The sequence below is a fragment of the Neofelis nebulosa genome, chromosome 4 (assembly GCF_028018385.1).
Source record: "Neofelis nebulosa isolate mNeoNeb1 chromosome 4, mNeoNeb1.pri, whole genome shotgun sequence".
Classification (NCBI taxonomy): domain Eukaryota; kingdom Metazoa; phylum Chordata; class Mammalia; order Carnivora; family Felidae; genus Neofelis; species Neofelis nebulosa.
This window is the reverse complement of record NC_080785.1, coordinates 47715614-47731762: the sequence shown is the minus strand read 5'-3', so window position 1 is coordinate 47731762 and position 16149 is coordinate 47715614. Positions and strand designations below refer to the sequence as shown.

The following is a 16149-nucleotide window of genomic DNA, read 5'->3' as shown; positions in this document are numbered from 1 at the left end:
ACATCTATCAATGATCTTTTCTCAGTTTAAGATCTTCCTGGCTCTTGGAATTGATTTTCAACTAAAACCTGGACATTCTGGAAATTATAAGGCTCTGCATCTTATTAAGATCTACTTTAGGGGCGCCTGGGTGGCTTGGTCGGTTAAGCGTCCGACTTCGGCTCAGGTCATGATCTCACGGCCCGTGAGTTCGAGCCCCGCGTCGGGCTCTGTGCTGACCGCTCAGAGCCTGCAGCCTGTTTCGGATTCTGTGTCTCCCTCTGTCTCTGCCCCTCCCCTGTTCATGCTCTGTCTCAAAAATAAATAAATGTTGGGGCGCCTGGGTGGCGCAGTCGGTTAAGCGTCCGACTTCAGCCAGGTCACGATCTCGCGGTCCGTGAGTTCGAGCCCCGCGTCGGGCTCTGAGCTGATGGCTCGGAGCCTGGAGCCTGTTTCCGATTCTGTGTCTCCCTCTCTCTCTGCCCCTCCCCCGTTCATGCTCTGTCTCTCTCTGTCCCAAAAATAAATAAAAAACATTGAAAAAAAAAATTTAAAAAAAAAATAAATGTTGAAAAAAAAATTAAAAAAAAAAAAGATCTACTTTAGTTACTTTAACCTGAAACCACTCCAGTAGAAGGCAAGGGTCATTGCCTTGATATTGCTAAATGGAGGCTGAAGTTCAGGTTCCCACTTAGCTACTGTTGTCACCCAAGGGTGTATCTTGTTACTGCTGAGTGCAAGTGGAAGTTCCAACTCCCCAGTAAGCCTCCACTGGTCCTTCCCCAGCTCCTAGGAGTGAGAATGTCTTATTACTGCCCACTACATGGCCTTCACTAATATAACAGGGAAGGGTGGCGTTTTTACCACTGGGTGGTGATGAAAGTCCTGACCTACCACTTGGCCTCTGACACCACCCCAGCAGAGAGGGAGGCACCTTGTTACTGTCAGATGGGCAGTTGGAAGTCCAGGCTCCCTGCATGGTCTCTACTAACACTATGGTGAGTGGGGGGGAAGAGGGAAGGCCTGTTATGGCTGGGTAGCTTCCTACTCAGCCTTTTCTGACACCACCCTGGCAGTTGTGGTAGGGGACAATGTTAGGGTGCCCCATTACAGCCTGGTGAGGGTGTTAAGTCTAGGCTCCCCTCCTGACTTTTCCTGGCATGTGTAGAGATGGGGAGGGGGGGGGACCCACAATTTTTCTTTGTGGTATTTGGCTGGAGAGCATTTTTATTCTCTGAAAGTTTCATTTTGCTAGATTGTCTATTTCCTATTCCTTTGACTACAGAGTAGGTTTTTCTTGTTTTGTTTGTCTGAACTCATTGGTACTTTCAGATTGCTGGCTTCTTCAGCTACAAGCCTGAGACAACCCAGTACCACGTTGTCTTGGGTCCTGAGGTCCCTGGCTAGTCTTCCTCTCCCCCTTTTAGAGTCTTGTTTATTAGTTGTACTTAACTAAAGGAGTAAGAAAGAGTATGTCTACTCCATCTTTTCAGAAGTCAGTCTATATACTTACACTGTTTTTGATCAGTATCTCAAAACCTTAGGGATCTAGATGATTTTTCTGTTCTCACTTATATCATTTTCCATATCTTAAAATTTTTTAGGTGGAGATTCTGAGGACCTAAATTAGAATCGCCTTCTTCAGAGAGAATTTGCATTTGTGCCTCTGCTGGAAGCCACAAATCTTACTAATTTAGGGATTTTAGTTCTCTTGAAGCATCCTAGTTTCATACAGAATTCTCAGGTTGTTTTCCTGTCCTGCAGCAGGATTGCTCAAGGGTTAGTAGTCAAATTCCAGGGCTATAATTGGCATTTGTATGCAAAGATGTCAGGTACAGTGCTAGAAAAGAGTTTATCTTCTTTGTTTTTGTGGGAAAGGGATTGGTATGCCTTGAAGATTTTCCTTATTTTCTTGCAAGCCCAGAAATGCTTTTCAAAAACTGTTATAGTTTATCCAGGAGATGGTTGTATTGTAGATGGAGGGCCAAAATCACTGGTAGAAATGCAAATCCCTTGTTTACGACATTTGGTAGTACTTCTTTGAAAACGACTGGAAAAGCAATATTCCTCATGATTATCAGATTTTTGTCAAAAAGCCAGACATGAAGGTTTTATTGAGTTTCAAATTCCTTAATTAAAATTGTCATTTTAGGTGGGTGAAATAGATTACTAGAATAATCTATTTTTACATCAAAACTGAGCCTTGCTCACTATATTACCATAACTGAGTTCCAGGTACTGACAAACTTTGGTCTTCCTGGGAGGAGTTAAGAACTGGAGAAAACTAGAATATTGGAGGGTATACCTGAAAACAGTGAGGTGTAACAGCTATAAAACATGATCTAACCTGAAGTCTATGGTTCAGTTCCACTACAGCAGCTGTAGCTGAAAAGTTATTTTTCCTAAGAGAACAAACCAAATCTTTATGTTCCTGTAGCTAGCTCACTTCATTCCAATAACCTGTTTCAAAAGTCCAGCTCGCTGCATTCCAGAGATCTGATTTTTTAATAACCAGTGCTGTTTTATTCATGACTCTTCTTTCCTCCATTTGTTCAGTAAATAAATTTAAGAAGCCAAGAGTCAAATTGGAGCCTCCATAAAACGTGTTCCCTCATCATCTTGACTCTTCTACTTTAAAATACTATTCCAAGGATGGCTCTGTATAAACTTAATTCTTTAATAAGAACATTAGTGATTTCTAATACTTATTATGCGTTAGCCTCTGTTCGAAGCTCATTACATATATTTACTTCTCAAAACAATCCTAAGACATAGGTGTTTCACCTGCCCTCACTCTATAGATGAGGAAACTGAGGCACAAAGTAAAAAAACCCAGTCTCCCAGCTAGAACGTGGTGGAACTGATAACTGATCCTAGGCTGTGTGGTTCTAGAGTCTATGCAATAATCCTCTAGTACGGACTGTGTAGAGCCAACGCCAGACCCAGTATGTGTGATGATATGAGTCTCTTAAAGTGAAATCTAGTACTTTAGTAGGGAATACAGGTTCAACCACAAATACATTTATTTCTCTAAGAACAGTATGCCACTTTTAAATTAAAAAAAAAAAAATTATCATCAGCTGTCTCTGCAGTTTGCTCGCTCTTTATTAAGCTGATAAAAAAAATCCCAGAGCAGAGCAATTCACCAGCACGATCATTAAATTGCAAATCTCTCCTTTGTCACAGAGCAAGGATACACTCAAATGCAGAAAATAACTTTGTTCATAGGAGTACCTGCATCCATTTGTCATGCATTCCAGTGCCTCACGGCCCCCTTTTCAATCATCTAATTCCTAACCTAGTTTCTTTTTATAGTCTGAAAACAAGGAATCACCTAAGTAAGATATCCTTTCAGAGCACTGTTGAACACAGAGATACCTCAGATTCCTGTTCTAAACGTTAAAAATATATTAGCACATACAGAAAATATCTGTAGATCTATTCTGTTATGTTCTAGTGAGTTTTTGTTTCTCCCTTTTTGATAATGTCTTCAATTTCTTCTGAGACTTCTCCTTTGTAGTCATTTGGTTCTATTGCATTTAACTTCTTTTGATACTCCAGTGGCAAACCATTTTCTTTTGCACCTAGGCAAATGACCTAGAAATGGTTAAACAAACAAACAAAAAACCTTTTAGTTAGGAACATAATTTAATATACCACAGCTTCATGTGCTGTATCAAGTGTGAAATATTAGCTTTCAGATAACTCTAGGATAAATAATTATAGGACAAAATACAGACACAGAGTCATTCCCCTCAAAGTAAGCACGAATGTGCTGGGAGTTTTCAAAGTCACATGACACATCCTCATTGAATTTCAATTTTATTCAGTAACATGATTTAAAATGTTTTTAAAAGCTGAAGTATAATTAACATACAATGTTGTATTAGTTTCAGATACACAATATAATGATTCAACAGTTCTTTACATTACTTGGTGTTCATCATGGTAAGTGTGCTCTTAATTCCCTTCACCTATTTCACCCATCACCTCATCCACCTCCATTCTGGCAAGCACCAGTTTGTTCTCTGTGTTTAAGAGTCTGGGTATTTTTTGTTTGTTCATTTGTTTTATTTCACAAATTCCACGTATGAATGAAATCATGTGGTATTTGTCTTTCTGTCTGACTTATTTCACTTAGCATTATACCTTCTAGGTCCATCCATGCTGTTACAAATAGCAAGATCTTTTTTGCGGCTGAGTAATAATCCATTGTATATATATTGTGTACACGTACACACACACACGCACACACCTCATCTTATTTATCCATATTATTGACTATTGATGGACACCTGGGTAGCATCCATAATTTGGCTATTGTAAATAAATGCTGTGATAAACATAGGGGTGCATATATCTTTTCAAATTAATGTTTTCGTTTTCTTTGGATAAAAACGCAGTAGTGGAATTCCTGGATCATATGATAGTTCTATTTAAGTTTTTGAGGAACCTCCACACTGGTTTCCACAGTGGCTGCACCAATTTGCATTCCTACAAGCAGTGCATCAGTGTTTCTTTTTCTCCACACCCTCACTAACACTTGTTACTTCTTATGTTTTTGATTCTAGTCATTCCAACGAATTTAAAATATTTTTATATTAAGACAAAAAATTATTGTATGAAGTTGGCATGATCTATTAAGAAAAAACACAATTCTTCAAAAAAAAGTTATAGTTTGGGGTGCCTGGGTGGCTCAGTTGGTTGAATGTCTGACTTCAGCTCAGGTCATGATTCCATGGTTTGTGAGTTGGAGCCCTGCATCGGGCTCTGTGCAGACAGCTTGGAGCCTGGAACCTGCTTTGGATTCTGTGTCTCCCTCTCTCTCTGCCCCTCCCCTGCTCGTGCTCTGTTTTTCTCTCTCTCTCTCTCAAAAATAAACATTAAAGGGGCGCCTGGGTGGCGCAGTTGGTTAAGCGTCCGACTTCAGCCAGGTCACGATCTCTCGGTCCGTGAGTTCGAGCCCCGCGTCGGGCTCTGGGCTGATGGCTCGGAGCCTGGAGCCTGTTTCCGATTCTGTGTCTCCCTCTCTCTCTGCCCCTCCCCCATTCATGCTCTGTCTCTCTCTGTCCCAAAAATAAATAAAAAACGTTGAAAAAAAAATAAATAAACATTAAAAAAAATGTTTTTTTAATTTATGGCTTATAGGGAGCAGTTTTAGTTTAATCCTAGAGCCTACTCTACCTCTAAATTACACATGAGGGAATAAATAGCAACTATGTTCAGTCGTACTTCCCAGATCCATAGCAGGCTAACTCTAGACAATTCCAGATTAGGCCCAGGAACTGGGTCATCCACTCCAGGTGCTATGTCCTGATTAGGCCTTCCAATAGTACCTAAGTTTGGGTTTCTAAAAAGGGATGGTGGGGTTTCTATCCCACATTCTTTTTCTATGCTTGTGGGAGTGGTTTCTCTGATTTTGAAAGACAGTGTGACTTTTTTCCCTCCATCCAGGGATGGAAACATTTCAGTAGTAGGAAATATATTTTTTTCTCCATAAAAATAAATCTCGGTGCTATGAAATACTGGTTTGTGGAAGAAAAAAATGATTACAAAAGCCTATGTATAGAATAAATCTACCAAAAATTTGCATATATGTGCTATTTTCTACTTTAGGAAAGAAAATACATGTCTAGAATTATGGCTCATGTATATTTCTAAAAGTTTTTAAAAATAAATACATGTTAGGAACATGGTTCTATCGTTACAAATAAATCTGAACACTTTCGATTTGCATTTGCATGTTAGGTAAATATCATATTTGCATTAAAAACATTTTGATTAAAATGAAGTGTTCATGTAGAATTTAACACACACAAAGCCTTATTAAAACAAGATATTTTTTAGCTTAGCTCAGTGAAAATTAAAGAGCAATCGTCAAAAGTCTTTCTAAGTAGCTTACCTTTTTATACTGGGGAGATGGGGGAGCACTCTCATAATTTTTCATCTGATAACTTCGACAAGTTATTTCTTTTCCTTCTTGAGTATAAACATTAACTTCTATTGGGACATATGTTCCACTTTTAACTCCTTCTTGCCTGAAACCAGAACAGCCAAATTTTAACATACATGACTTAGCCAAGTTAGTTTACTGAATTAAAAATTTAACTGTTGGGGCGCCTGGGTGGCTCAGTCGGTTGAGCGTCCGACTTCACCTCAGGTCACGATCTCACGGCTCGTGAGTTCGAGCCCCGCGTCGGGCTCTGGGCTGATGGCTCAGAGCCTGGAGCCTGCTTCTGATTCTGTGTCTCCCTCTCTCTCTGCCCCTCCCCCGTTCATGCTCTGTCTCTCTCTGTCCCAAAAATAAATAAACGTTAAAAAAAAAAAAATTAACTGTATATGGATATATGTCCTCCCTATGTATTTGGGAATATAGTAGAACATATTATAAAATTACCACATCAAAAGTAAACTTAGCATTCCAATTAGAAAGCCTCAGCCTTACTATTACTTGGTATACTTCTAACAGATCTCTATTTATTCTATTGGAAAACATGCTTGAATGTAGTTATTTCAATCTTTGTACCCCTCAACATTGTTCTCTAGGCTACTAAGCAAGAGAATATCCACCCAGAGAAAAGTAGAGAGAATGGTTCACTCTCATTCACCAGTGACATAAAGTATGAAGCATGTCAGATAATCTGTTCTTATCAAGTCCTACCCTATTCTGCCAGCTTTCTTTGTATACATGCTCTACCATACAACTCTTGAGTCCTAGGTATAAAACGTATCAAGGCATTTCTGATAGGTTATCAAAGTTTTTGCAAATTATTATTACTTTTTTACTGATTCAACTGCTACCTTAAAGAATTGTTTTTTAAAAACTGACTCTAATAAAAATTGAACTGCTTTGAAACCAATTAAGAAAATGCAATAATTACAAACATCTTTGTGACTTTTCACAATACGAAATTGCAAAGAGATTTTTTTTTTTTTATAAAAGATAAAAAGAACAAAAATAAGGGCTTCCATTTTTTGCAGAAGAGATTATAAACATCCTCCCCAAATCTTAATCAGAACGTGTGACCCCTGGGCGCCTGGATGGCTCAGTTAGTTAAATGTTCAACTCTTGTTGATCTTAGCTCAGGTCTTGATCTCAGGGTTGTGAGTTCAAGCCCCCCATTGGGCTCTATGCTGGGCATCAACCCTACTTAAAAAGAAAAGAGTAGGGGTGCCTGGGTGGCTCAGTCGGTTAAGTGTCTGACTTCGGCTCAGGTCATGATCTCACGGTCTGTGGGTTTGAGCCCCGCATCCGGCTCTGTGCTGACAGCTCAGAGCCTGGAGCCTGTTTCAGATTCTGTGTCTCCCTCTCTCTCTGACCCTCCCCTGTTCATGCTCTCTCTCTGTCTCAAAAATAAATACACGTTAAAAAAAAGAAAAGAAAAGAAAAGAAAAGAAAAGAAAAGAGAAGAGTGACCCTTCTAGGCCTTTTTTTTTTTTTTTTTTTTTAATTAATGTAAGCTCTATGCCCAACATGGGGCTTTAACTCACAATACTGAGATCAAGAATTGCACACTCTAGGGGCGCCTGGGTGGCGCAGTCGGTTAAGCGTCCGACTTCAGCCAGGTCACGATCTCGCGGTCCGTGAGTTCGAGCCCCGCGTCAGGCTCTGGGCTGATGGCTTGGAGCCTGGAGCCTGTTTCCGATTCTGTGTCTCCCTCCCTCTCTGCCCCTCCCCCGTTCATGCTCTGTCTCTCTCTGTCCCAAAAATAAACGTTGAAAAAAAAAAAGAATTGCACACTCTATGGGCTGAGCCAGCCAGGCACCCCTAGCTTTTCTTTTTAGGAAATGCATAATATACCTTTATATTAACCCTAAAGTATAAAGAATATAGTATATGGTTTGAAAAACCAATACACATATACACATCTTTGCGTATGATCCACTTTCTGAATTAGTTATTATTTAACTTATAATTAGAAGCCACCTACTCATCCAGAGAACTTAAATTGCTTTTGTTCATTTTCCATACTACTCCCCATACTTCATCGCCAGGACTTTGAAAAATGGTGGCTATACCTCCATGCCAAGTTTCACTTGTTTTGCCTTGGGAATTGCCAAAGTCAAGCTTAAAATCCTACAAAGGAAACCAAAAAGACAGGATCAATATCCACTTGAACCAAAATTTCCCTCCTCAAAATAAAAAAAAAAAAATTTACCTTGAACTCCATGCAATTAAAACATAAACTTTGAGTTCCTTCTCTGCGTAAGAAACTGTAAAAAATACAAAGATATACAAGGACCCAGATCTCGACTTTATTTTTTCATATTCTTCTTTAAAAATGAAACACATGCTAAATATATTAGATGTATACATATCTTACCATAAACAGGTTTGAAGGTTTAAAAAAACCCATAATCCCAATGCCTTAACACAACTATTTTCATTTTTGAAAATTACTTCCCAGTCTACCTACATACTCATAGATTTTAATTTAGAGGCAACCATAGTACACATAATTGTTGAAGATGAGTAGCTGTGTAGGGGTTATAACCTTTTCTCTACTTTTATGTATGTAGAGAGTATCCTAACAGCATATATCACTACGTCCTCAAGGAGCTGGCATTTTGAGGGTGATTTGGATACTTATTCATCTAACATTCATGAATTGTACTATTATGCACTAGTAAAGCACTAGAACTTTACTAGGTTATATACACTGTGCTATGAGCTTTACATGGACTCTCATTTTTATCCTGCCAACTTTATTTTACTAATTCAACAACAACAACAAAAACCCCTGTAGTTTATAAAGATCCAGTAACTTGTCCAAGATCTCACAACTAATAAGTAATGGAGCCAGGTTGCTAGTTTTGCTTATTCCCTGTTAGGGATGGGTAATCAGAGGAGATAATCCTGAGGAAGACTAAAAACCCTTCCTTGGTTGTTTGGTGTAGGAAAATTTCTTTCCATCTTTCCAGAGCTTAGTTTCCTTAATAATAAAATTAAAAAGGTTGGACTCGATATTAAATCTAAGGTTAATAATTAATCTTTATCACCTTATTTTCTTAAAAATGTCAGACATCCAGGAAAAAGGCTGCTTTGAGTGACCAGTACCTTTAGTTGGTATACTGGATGTTCTAGAACCAAGTAGCCCTGGCAGGACATCAGGAGAGCTGTTAACAAGTTACAACCACACTAGGTACTGGCTGTCTATTACTAAATCCAAGTTCCACTTTTCTGCTGCTTTTGACATAGTTAACCACCCTGTCTTGATCAGCCTCTTCCTGACTTTCAAACTGTTTCCTGCTCTCAATTCCCTTTGCTAATTCCTCCTCCATACCAGGTCTTTAAATGTTAGAGTTTCTAGGGCTCAGTTTAGGCCCCTTTCTCTGTTCATCAGCAATTTGCTCAAGATGATCTATCCCCTCCAATGACTTCAAATACCATCCAGTATTCCAATTCTCTTTTAATTCAGCCCAGATCTCTCTTCTAAACTTCAAGAGTGCTTAGAACAGGGCCTCCCAGACAGTGAATACTTAATCAATGATCACTAATATTTTTCTGCTCATTTGGATGTATAACCAGCATCTCAAACTCAGTATGTTCAAACTGAGCTTAACTTTCCCGCCAAAACTGATGCTCCTCTTCTCTTTACAAGCATCACCATCATCCATGCTATTGCCGCAAAAACCTTAGTTGCCTCCTCCTCCCTTCACAATCAGTCACCAAGGCTTAACACTGTTATCTCCTAAATATCTCCCAAACCCATCTACCCTCGACTGCTACCACTCCAGTTCGAGGTGCCATTATCTTTAGCATGAATTGCTTCAGAATCTTTCTAACTGGGCTCCCCACGTTCACTGTTGTCTCCCTCTTCCAATCCATTTCCCACTGCAACCAGAAGGGGCTTTCAAAGTTGTGAATCTGATCTCTCATTTGCTGAAATTCTGCAATAGGGCTTTTCATTGCTCTCAAGATAAAAACCAAAGTCTTCTGTGGTCCTATAACATGCGGCCCTTTTCCTACCTCTCTAGTCATCATTCTTTATCCTCCTCACACACTAAACTCCAGCCATAGTAGCTGGATGATCTAGCTTCTTCTTTCCTGAGGACATTTGTACATGCTGTCCCTTCTATTTTCTTTGCCTCCCCCTGCCCAATCATTCAGGTCTCAGCTTAAAAGTCGTATTTTCAGGAAGAGCTTTACTGAGCTCTTAGGTCGGGACTCCAAGTCATACATACACTTCCATGGCACCTAGTACATCCACCCTCCCCCACCTTTTTTTTAAAGCCTTCATTTTTCTTTTTTTTTGTTAAAGATCAGTTTTAGGGGCGCCTGGGTGGCTCAGTCAGTTAAGCGTCTGACTTCAGCTCAGGTCATGATCTCGCGGTTCGTGAGTTCAAGCCCCGCGTCAGGCTCTGTGCTGATGGCTCAGAGCCTGGAGCCTGTTTCAGATTCTGTGTCTCCCTCTCTCTCTGACCCTCCCCCGTTCATGCTCTGTCTCAAAAATAAACAAACGTTAAAAAAAAAAAAAGATCAGTTTTAGGAAGGTAAAACTGAGAGGAAGGTACAACATGTCTCCTTTTTAAAGTCACCATATCTGTAAATGAATAATCATTTGCTTGATAGCTCTTCCATTGGTCCCAACTATAAGCATCTGAACTTCTTTTCCACATTTCGGCAATTCCCTACCTTCTGAGTCTGGGGGATGGGTGGAAAGTTCTGTAGCCCACCTCCCATTTTTGAAGCTTCAAATGCCAACAGTTGGTTCTCCCAGCTTTGCTGGTAGTCAGGGCATGGGCACTAGCCAAGAGTTAGCCGGTCAGGACACCCATGTGGGGCTTTGAATCAGAAGCTGGTGCTAGTGCCCAAGGACGGCAGAAACTACACCCTGGAGGTGGTGGCCACACTTAGGTTTCAGGAACTGCAGGGGTGTAGTGGCGGCAGCCCAGGCAAGGTCCAGAGCAGGTGGTGTCAGTGATGCACATTGCAGTGTCCATGTTTACCAAGGTCAGCAGTGCTGCACCAGCGCCCTCCTGGGCTGGTTCTGTCTGTGATACCGACTGTGTTATGGTGGCTGTGGTTTCCTTTATGCCTGCCTGTGTGTGTGTGTGTGTGTGTGTGTGTGTGTGTGTGTGTGTGTGTGTGTGTTTCTAAGTAGGCTCCACAACCCAAAGTGGGGCTTGAACTCACCACCCTGGGATCAAGAGTTGCATGCTCCACCTACCAGCCAGGCACCCCTATGCCTGCTTGTTTTCTCAGCTCTGTAGTCCTACCTTCCTGGTCATTCATGAGCCCTCCAACAGCCTTTCAACACATTCTTTTTTCTGCTTAAAGCAGCCACTTTCTGTTGTTTGCAAATAAGAACTCCGACAACAACAGCAGAGACCATGCCTAATTCAACAATGTCAAAAGGTTTTGCACAATTTTCCTTCTTTCATTTCTTTCTTTTTTGCGTGTTACCTCCTATAGACCTAGAGGTCCTCAAAGTAGCCAACTTTACTCAATCACCTTTGTATCTGCAGGGAAGAACATCTACCAAATGAAGGAATGGACTGTAGTGAAGAGCAATGATTTTTACCAAGGTGGGTTATGGTTCATCCAGACACTGGACTTAGCTGAGCTCAGCACTCACTACGGATGAGACTCCCTGCCAGCTTTCAGGACCTCTCCAATCAGGAGCAAAAGGCGGGTGAATGGAGTTTTACAACAGGTGACAAGTCCTGCAGCGAAGGTGTGGGAGGGAACAGAAAGGAACCGATTCTCTGCCCTGGGGTCGGAGAAGGCGTCTCAGGCACCAAGCGAATGGATCCTGTGAGCGTGCCCATTCAGCAGGTGGGCACGAGAGGGGTGGCCGGACCTGGGCAGAACGAGCAGCCTAGGGAAAGTTAGGAGGGGACTCTAGGAGACCCAGACGGGCTTGCTCAGGAGGGCAGAACCCAGACGGCGAAGAGAGCCCCGACGTACTCTCATCAGCGAGAGGTGGATTCCCGGCCCTGAGGAAGCGACTTCTGGAAATCCTGCTCCCTCGTCCGAGGGGTGGGCACGACGCTTCAAGGGCCGCGGGCAGCACTGACCTGCAGGCGGGCCACGCAGCAGAACACGGCTGACGGGTTTCGGAGGTGGATCCGCTCGGTCAGCAGATTGCTACCGTAGGCGAAGTACAGAAAACTCTCCCCCTCCTGGCCCCGGAGGTCCTCACAGCCCGAATTCGCCATGCTCCACCCAGACACCTGCACCGCAGCGGTGTCGGCGGCAAGACCGTGAGGAGAGGACTGCGAGCGTCCCAACTTCAGTGGCAAACCGGCCGGCGACTCTAGGGTTAGGGGAAACGCGGGAAGCGTGGGCGCGGCGAGTCGGATGCGACCGCCCTTGCGATTGGCTGCCGGTCACAAATGTTGAGTCACCCCATCTGATTGGCCAAGCCCATCACCTCCTCTCAATTCTCCAGTAAGGATTCTGAAATACTCAGACCTGAGGCGACCGGGAGCCGACTCCTCATTGGACATGATCCTCTTGTTGTCCCGCCCCGGTGTTCAAGCCTCCCTCTGATTGGTGAGTGGGCCGGCACTACGCGGAGGTGGGTCAGGTCTGGCAGGTTCGGTTTAGGGGGCCGCTCGGCGAGCGTCCCAGCCTTGTTTTTTCAGCTTCAGGTGGCGCAAGCGTGCTTCCCTGGCTGTGGGTGCATTTTAGGTAGCTCTGGGCACCCCTGAAGCGAAACAGCTGCCCTGGCCGCGCCCCCGACGGTTCCCTCACCTGGCAGCTCACTCCCGTACCGCCCTGCCGGTTTGGAGCAGTCGGTCACTACGGGTCTCTTCCCCCCACAGGGTGGTTCCGGCTTCCCCAGCCCTGATCATCTGCGTGGAGAAGCCCCTCCGAATGTCTGGGATTCCCTTCCCCGACGGAAGTAGCGAGTCGGTTTCAAATCCCGATGATGCCATTTACTGGCCACCTACGCTTGGGCAGCTCTCATCTGCTTCCTCCTTTTAAAATAGAGATTTTAATATAAATTATGATCACAGTTACATAACTTATGATCTCTTATCTCACAGGGTTGGTTTAAGTACTTAAAGAATAGTTTTGTTAATGTTATTAGGAGCAAAAACTCCAGTGTAAAATAAGATATAAAAGCCTAAGAACAATGAAATAAAACCTTGTATCCTTAAACTTTGAAATGAAAATATTAATTTAAACTCAGGGGAATGACTATCCTTGGTACCCAGATTTTGATTCCTAAATACCACTCTCCACCAAAAGGTATGAGGGATCGTCGGAGAAATTATTTATGCCAGGTCAAAAGCTAGGAATGAGTAGGAGCGGTTGGAACATCTTGTGACAGAAAGTCTGGAAGTATCCAAGAAAAATGAGGTCCTTTCAGAAGGACATGGGACCCAGCTTGAAGGAATGCCCACTGGCCAAAAGTAGAACAATTTGAGTACCAAAAATAATGACTGCAATTGATTGAAAATGTCAGACAGAAAAGTCCCACCAAAAGAGTAAACCAAATATAAAAAACAATTTTTAAAAACCTAATTTGCCATGGTGACTATTACAGCAGCTCTTTACTCTGAAAAGTGGTAATTTATTTTTTTTTTTAATGTTTATTTATTTTTGAGACAGAGAGAGACAGAGCATGAACGGGGGAGGGTCAGAGAGAGAGAGGGAGACAAAGAATCTGAAACAGGCTCCAGGCTCTGAGCGGTCAGCACAGAGCCTGATGCGGGGCTCGAACTCACAGACCGCGAGATCATGACCTGAGCCGAAGTCGGATGCTCAACCGACTGAACCACCCAGGCGCCCCTGAAAAGTGGTAATTTAAGAAAACAGTTTAAACATTTATCCTGCCCTTCTACTTGCAGCTGTATTTCAGGGGTAACCAAATAGTCCCAGTTAATGAGGAAGCAGTTCTCTTTACAAAAGTGTGCCAGCTAAATAATGCAAAATGAATGATAGAATGAGAAAATCACCATTTTGTAGCCCCTAATGAAATAATTGATTTTTGCCAGGATCATCGATGAAACCATTTGGTGAAAGGGTGATGGGGAACAGAATACTCGCATAGGGCCAAATTATCCCCAAGGATTACTCGTTGTAGTCAGAAGGAAAACATAATGACAATGAAGAAATCTGTTCCCTCCCACCATAACCTAGATCAAACTTATAATCACTAAAAATGTACCAACCTGACATTACGTCTCTCCTGATGGGATACAATAGGAGGCACCAGTATGGTCTATGAAGTATTGTTTCCCAAACTCTTTCACTTCTATACAATCAAGCATAAGCAGGAACTACAAGGATAGAAGAATAGAAATGACACCAAGAGGAAACAATCAGAAAAATCCTGAACAAATGGTGGGGCATCCTGCAGAATAAATGAACAAATGGCTGTCTCTTAAATTAAGTCAGTGTAATTAAAAAAAAAAAAAAAGGCAGGACTGAGCACAGGCTGTTCCAGGTTAAAAGAAACTAAGAGACATGATAACTGCATGCAATGGCTTGTCCTTGGTTGTAGTTCAATAAACCAGATATAAAAGATATTTTGGAGACAAAGAAATCTGAATACAAAGTAGGGGATGAGATGATATTAAAAATTGCTTTCTTTATTAGGATTGATAATAGCATTGTGTTATGTGGAAAGGTATCTCTATTTTTAGATATACATATTAATGTATTTAGGGGTAAAATGTTTGCTATCTATATTTATTTGAAAATAATTCAGAAAAATTGAAATATGGAAAGTGTTAAATGTTCAATCAACTGATGTGGATATGGATGTTCATTTTATTATTCTAGCTATTCTTTTCTATATATTTGAACATTTTCATGTTAAAAAGTCAAAAAGGGAAAATGGTGATATTTGTGAAGCACTGGGCAGACAGTGAGCACTCAGTAAGCAGTAACACTGTTGTTAGATAATCAGAAAATAGGAAGGTCAGTCCCCTCCCCATCCCCCAATCAAGGTGGAACTTGAAATGCAGACTTAGGAACTTCAGTGAGCAAGTTGCTCTTCTAGCAAGATAGTGCTCTATTGCATCAGAATTCTCAAGGCCTCTGCTTCGGAGCATCCCCACTTAAAATGTCCTTCTGCATTTTAAATTGCTTTTAGACATTCTAAATGTATTTATTATTTAATGATTTTCTAAGTCTTTGACTTTTTTTCTCACCCTAGATTTCTCACTAATTGCTTAATTTTATGGTTATTGATTTTTCTTAATACCCTTTTACAAAAATTTTCTGAAGCAAACACTGAAAAATCTTTTCTTAAGCCCATGAAGCATTTTATTTAGCTTCCCCATGTAGATTGCTGTGTGCTGACCCCTGTTGGCCAAGGCAGTAGATAGCAAGCTTTTTTTGTTTTTCCAAATTTAACCAAAGCTTGGTTAATACTCGTTAACATTCATTGAACACTTACCAAATGCCAGGCACCAACCTAAATTCATATATATTAGCTGATTTAATCCTGAAAATAGCCCTATGCAGGAAGTGCTAATACTATTCTCACGTTACAGTTGAGGAAGCTGAGGTAAGTTAACTAATTTGCCCCAGGCTGTAGCTAGCAATGACTGGCCAAGCACAATGATTCTAGAGTCATTACGGGGTACTGCTTCCCAAATTTCTCAAGCTGAAAAGCCCTGGTGGTCTAGAAAAAACTGGTTATTAATAACCCTCTTTCAAGTACAATCTCTACCTTACCTATAAGGATATTATAAAATAATAATTCTAGCTTTCAATCACTTGATAATGAGTTAATGAGGTCAAATTTCTTTCAAGGGCCATTATTCAGTCTAGTGGTCTTTAAAGTTTTTTTATTGTATTATTAAAGTTTTTTATTGTATTATCAAGATTTTTGAACACACACACACAATGTATATGGTATACTACTTACAAAACGACAATTTAAAAATAATTCTTTAATTGTCATGTTAATGCAAAACATACATTTAGGGTCAAGTTAATTACAAATAGTAGTGGATAGAAATCCATATTTCAAATAGTCCTCTTGCAAAATTTTTTGGCTGACCATGTCAGATCTTATCAGATCATCATTGTTTTTATACCATAATGTAGGCGATAAAGAGCTTATACCAGAAGTCAGGAACGTGAGCTTGGTACCTTTCTTTTTCACTTGTGCTTGTGATTTCAGTAAGAGCTTTAGTCCAGTTTTTTACAGAAATCGTTTTTTTGTGAGAATTAGTTAGTTCTCTGTGAGTCCACTTAAGCAA

General features: G+C 41.2%; 1 protein-coding gene and 1 long non-coding RNA gene across 2 annotated transcripts; one reads left to right on the top strand and one right to left on the bottom strand.

Moving 5' to 3' along the window:
- The first annotated feature begins 727 nt into the window (after positions 1-727).
- LOC131509183 (uncharacterized) lies at positions 728-13090 on the top strand. The gene is made up of 2 exons (XR_009260344.1): positions 728-977; positions 11449-13090. It is a non-coding gene; the product is annotated as an uncharacterized LOC131509183 (long non-coding RNA).
- On the bottom strand, positions 2979-12141 carry GGCT (gamma-glutamylcyclotransferase). Its single transcript, XM_058724697.1, has 4 exons — positions 12001-12141; positions 7911-8056; positions 5882-6017; positions 2979-3576 (listed from the first exon to the last, which is right to left on the bottom strand). The coding sequence occupies exons 1-4, from the start codon at positions 12139-12141 to the stop codon at positions 3433-3435; spliced, it is 567 nt and encodes a 188-aa protein (XP_058580680.1). The 3' UTR covers positions 2979-3432.
- Positions 13091-16149: the final 3059 nt, after the last annotated feature.

What these genes read in the sequence shown, in the direction of transcription:
- GGCT (XM_058724697.1), bottom strand. Translation starts at nt 12,141, where the DNA reads ATGGCGAATTCGGGCTGTGAGGACCTCCGGGGCCAGGAGGGGGAGAGT. An exon ending in GCTGCGTGGCCCGCCTGCAG is followed by an intron (nt 8,057 to 12,000) that starts GTCAGTGCTGCC and finishes TTTCCTTTGTAG; the next exon opens with GATTTTAAGCTTGACTTTGG. An exon ending in CATCTCCCCAGTATAAAAAG is followed by an intron (nt 3,577 to 5,881) that starts GTAAGCTACTTA and finishes AACCATTTCTAG; the next exon opens with GTCATTTGCCTAGGTGCAAA.